General features: G+C 47.7%; 1 protein-coding gene across 1 annotated transcript; it reads right to left on the reverse strand.

Annotated features, from left to right (window-relative positions):
* Positions 1-3,123: 3,123 nt before the first annotated feature.
* On the reverse strand, positions 3,124-4,238 carry LOC109758362 (ethylene-responsive transcription factor ERF105). The gene has a single exon (XM_020317216.3). The coding sequence runs from the start codon at positions 4,112-4,114 to the stop codon at positions 3,338-3,340; it is 777 nt and encodes a 258-aa protein (XP_020172805.1). The 5' UTR covers positions 4,115-4,238; the 3' UTR covers positions 3,124-3,337.
* Positions 4,239-5,012: the final 774 nt, after the last annotated feature.

The raw sequence follows: 5,012 nt of genomic DNA on the forward strand, positions 1-5,012 counted from the left end.
GGTTTGGTGCGACCGTTGGGAGCTCCGTCACTCCAAGGCTCGACGCAGCTTGGGCCGCAGACAAGTGGGCCCATGAATAACGACCCCGCCGGTATTTCTTTTTTCATTTTACGAAAGATTCGGTAGGGTTCTTGCCAGTGGTTGTGTTTATCGCACGGATAATGACATGCCGGACCCACGTTCGGAAGGGCCCCCAAACCAGTGGCATCGCTTCAAAGCTGTCATAGTCCCACCCGAAGGCTGAAGCTATTGCTTTTGCTTGCAAGGAAGAAATGGGAGCTCTTGCTTTATCTTGAACCAAATTGAGCAATTGATTTCTTTTCTTTCTTTGCAAGTGAATACTTGTAGATATACGCTTCTACTCCCTCCGTTCCAAAATAGATGACTCTTAGTATAAAGTTGGGTCATCTATTTTGAAACGGAGGGAGTATGTTGCTTACCTTTTTCTAGAGAAATTTGTGTTGCTTAGGTAGCATAACTTTCCCTTTGGGGCCTCTTGATTGATAGGAATTGGAGGTACTCTTCAACCTTATGGTTGAAGGAACGGGGTAAGGAAAACTATAAAAATGAGAATTCCTGCGTTCATCTCAGTTCAAAAGGAAAAAAAATGTAGGAATTTTACATTTCAACTGGGCTTTGCAAGGAGATAATGTAAGACACCTATATATGTCTCATGTGGTGACCGCATATGTACTCTCTATAATAAGTTTGTCTACTAATGAAATATATGTGGTTATTTTTTTAAAAAACTGGGCTTTGCAAGGAGATAACTAGGCCCAGATAACAAAGTTTCCATCCCCAGAGATAACAATGTTAATGTGTAGCCGATGTGGGGCCCTATTTTCTTTTAAAGGAGATGACAAAATGTTTTGAGGTAAAAAGACAAGCTCGAAAACACCAAGCTATCTAAAAGAGGAACATCAAGTAACAATGCACAAACTCGTCCTCACATTTCTATGTTTTCAAAATCATGCGAGCCCCTTTTAGTTCATAATTACAAGAAGAAAATATAATTACTTATGCGCGCCAAGATTTAGTTTATCATGCCCACAGTAAAAAAAAGAAAAAAAATTAGTTCAATCAAGGCCATCAAACACCCACCACCTACTATGTTGGCCAGGTCAAATAATGAGGTCGACCAAAGTTTGCGAGCAAATCATTGACTCAAAGGCGTAACTCATGATTAACACTTTAACATGCATGACTGAAACTACAAGTGATTCTTCCACTTGATTCGAGCTTCTGGTAAATACTACGGTAGTACTCCCTCTGGTCCTTTTTAATCTACATATAAATTTTGTCCAAAGTCAAAGTATCTCTATTTTAATCAAACATATAGAAAAAAATATCAATATCGACAATGCCAAATCAATATTGTTAAATCCGTTATGAAATATAGTTTCATACTCCCTCCATTTCTAAATATAAGCCTTTGTAGAGCTTCCACTATGAATCACATACGGATGTATATAGATGCATTTTAAGTCAACAAAAGATCATGTTCTCCGCATATACACAACTATTTAAACATGGCCTGCCTTTTGGAGGCTAATTAAGCTGTCTACTTTTTCAAATGCGGAAGTAGTCTGCTGATGATGCACGCACGTCAACGGTCACACTCACTGAGATATCACACCGCCATACGTGCTCGTCCTTTTTTTTTTCTCTTGTTCACGTGCAAGTGGAGGTAGTGCGTGTACTGTTCTGTCTGAACGTATGTACTTCTTCCGTTCTAAAATAGATGAACCAATTTTATATTAACTTTATACTAAAGTTATTATAAAATTAAGTCATCTATTTTGAAATGGAGGGAATACAAGACAGGTGCCTGAAGAGTACACCTCGTTGATTTGCTTGCGACCGGGCAAGCTTGTAGGAGTACCTAACTTTCACGGTAGATATATACAACGACCGGTGCATGCAGCATGCATGCATGTGTGTACGACGCTCCTGCTTATACGTGTACCAAATCACGCACATGGCCTATATAAACATGCATGTATCTTTCTCTGAGCCCCATTTTCTTTTAGGGACTGAGCCCCATTATTCATACATCAAAATGAACTACAAAGTGCATGCATGGTTTGAATAATCAGTTTTCGGGTTTCAAAAACGTAAAGAACGTGATTAAACTGGCCGGTCATAAGGTGTCTACGTGAACGCGCCACGCCCACACGTGCGTACACATCTGCAGATTGTATTCTGTGTTTCAGAAAACGTCAACGGAAGCAAAGCACGTATTCTTCATACTAACAAAAAAACATCTTCCAGTGATGTCCTCTTACGAGTTAATCAGAATGGTGACGGTCATCATTTGTCTCATCAGACAGTAATTACTCTTTTTTAATTACGATGATATGGAAAAAGATGGTCTCTCCAAGAATGTTCTCCCTTAGGGTTCCTTCCGACTTCCGAGCCACCGCCTCGGCCTTCCTCCTCTCTTCTGTCCGACGGCCTCCTTGGTGGAAGGGGGAAAAAAATCCTATGCCGGTTGTTCCTTTGTAGATTGTACTCCTTGCGGGTCCTTGTTTTCTGTAGGTCTTGCTTCATCATCGATGAGGTGATGGCGGTGGTGACAACAATGGCTCATTGAAATAAGGTTTCTACGGCTTCTCCTTACCTTGAAACGTTTGATGTCGGCGAAGCGACAGTGAGAATGGGTACCGCCAAGTTTGTTGGCTCTATTCGGATCTTGATAATTGGTGTATCTATCATGGGAAGCAGTTGGCTAGATTTTGACGCAACGACTTTGACCTCTTCTCTCGGTTTGTTACATGCCAAGGTTTAGTTTTTCCATTCTTCGGATTTGTAGTGGAGGATTGCAAGCATGTGATACTTATAGTGTTTCCCGAGTCCACGTTTCTCATGCGGTTACTAAGATTTCTTGTTCGTGGTCTTCAAAATTTTAAATGTCGAGAGCGTTTGCAAGTATCATCCCTTTTCATTACTGTTTGTTCAGTGCAAGTTTCATGATGCCTCCACGGGTGACAAGCGATTGAAGGAAGAAGACCACCATTATATTTTTTGGCCTAATTTTGCTTTTCAAGGTTTGTTCTGTGACAAGTTGTCATTCCTTTGTACTACCCCTTTTGGATAGATATATATGTCCATGTCCTTCAGATGTCTTTTAAAAACAGATTCTTACTTCAGTTTGCAAAATTCCATTTCATTGACAAATCGCTGCTCCATGGAGCGCAGACGTCGAGTCGCTCGACGGGTTACGAAAGAACGAATGAATTTATCGTAGTGATGGCACATTAATCAAAGAACGCCCTGTGATCTAACCAAATTCAGGGTTAGGCAGAGCCCCCCCCCCCCCCCCCCCCCCCCCCCCTGCTCAGTTCACGACCGAGAGCTGAGGGAAGGCGAAGTGCGGGTACGGCGACAGCGGCGAGAGGGGCGGCAGGCTGCAGATCACCTTCAGCTCCTCCCAGATGTCGGCGTCTCTAGCCGCCGCCACGCCGTCCCAGCTCGCTGGCGCGTCCCCGCCTGCAGCGTTGTAGTTCGCGGCAATACAACCCTCCTCATCACCCTCTTTCAGCTGCAGCCTCTCCTTCTTCACCTCCCTCAGGCGCTCTTCCTCCTGTGCCGGCCTCATCCTTTTGCCGCCGGTGGGCACAGCGGCGATGGTGTCGGCGAGGGGAGCAGGCGAGGTCCATTGGATGGATCGGGTGCCGACCTCGTTGGGGAAGTTGAGGATGGCCTTGGACCCGCGGAGGCGGAAGGCGGCGCGGTCGTAGGCGCGCGCGGCCTCCACGGCGTCGTCGTAGGTGCCGAGCCACACGCGCGCCCCCTTCCGCGCCGGGTCCCGGATCTCCGCCGCGAACTTGCCCCACGGCCGCAGCCGCACGCCCCGGTACCGCCGGAAGTCGTCCTCCTCCTCCTCCTGTCCCTCCACGTTGCCGCAGATCTCCTGCTGAGGCTGCCGCCCCAGGATCGTCGTCGCCGGCTTCGGCGGCAGCAACAAGGAGAGCGCCGGCCTCCGCCGCCCCAGCGGCGACGAAGCACTGGAGTCGGAGTCACAGCTGCAGCTGGCGAGGGAGTCGGCGTCGGCGTGGAGGTCGTCGAGGAGGTGGGCGCGGATGAGGTCGAGGTGCCGGTGCGTGAACGCCATGGTTGCCGTTGCACCGACCCTGGGAGGGGAGAGTCACCGTCTAGCTCGCGCGCTGGTGTAGTTGGCTGGAGAGAGAGCACGGGAGCGTGGAGTGTGGTGTGGTGGTGCAGCCCTCCTCCGGTGCGGGTGCTAATAAAGGGCAGGGGATAAGATGGGTTCCAGGAGACTTCTTGCGGGGCCGCGCGAAGCAGGGGGCGATATGTGCTCGTGCTGCACTGCTGCTCTTGACTCTTCTTCCTCGTGGGTTCGGCTCACGGCGCAAGTTGTCCATCGCTGCCAGGTGACGGGGCCCCGTGCCTCGACTTCAATTCGTTCAAGGCAGACGGAGACCGCTCAAATTGGCTTGTTGATTTGGGGATTTTTCCCTCAAAAATGCTAGACGTACAAACAATTACAGGGTTTTACAGACTCTTTTTATCTACTGACCAATCACAAATTTGCCCTTCCCCCTCCCCTGATTTTCGGGGGTGGGCTGGCTCCACAACCTATTGACCAATCACAAAGCACAAGTTAATCCTCCCCTGCAAAACCCTGTAGTTATTTGTACGTGTAGCATTGCTCTTTTTCCCTCCAACTACACCAAATTTGGCGGCGTGCTAACCGAACTAGTTTTTCTTTCTCTCCCGGTGAGAAACCCCCGCCACATGTTTTGATCGTCCACCCCAATGGGTCTTATCATGGTTCTCCCTCCTCCGGTCGGCCTCGCCAGGTCAGCGAGGATGAGTATCTGATCTACTGGTTGGGGTTTGCAGATTATGTAGCATGTTCTTTGTTCGAGTTAAGTTCATCGGTTGGAGTTTGACAAGGATGAGGCGGTGAAATTAGCTCGTGTTGGTACACTGGAGATGTCATAAAATTGCTTTAATGTCTCCGTTTCCGTTGTGAGCGTAGCCTTTGC

Source organism: Aegilops tauschii, chromosome 1 (assembly GCF_002575655.3).
Source record: "Aegilops tauschii subsp. strangulata cultivar AL8/78 chromosome 1, Aet v6.0, whole genome shotgun sequence".
In the NCBI taxonomy this organism is placed as follows: Eukaryota; Viridiplantae; Streptophyta; class Magnoliopsida; order Poales; family Poaceae; genus Aegilops; species Aegilops tauschii.

What these genes read in the sequence shown, in the direction of transcription:
- LOC109758362 (XM_020317216.3), bottom strand. Translation starts at nt 4,114, where the DNA reads ATGGCGTTCACGCACCGGCACCTCGACCTCATCCGCGCCCACCTCCTC.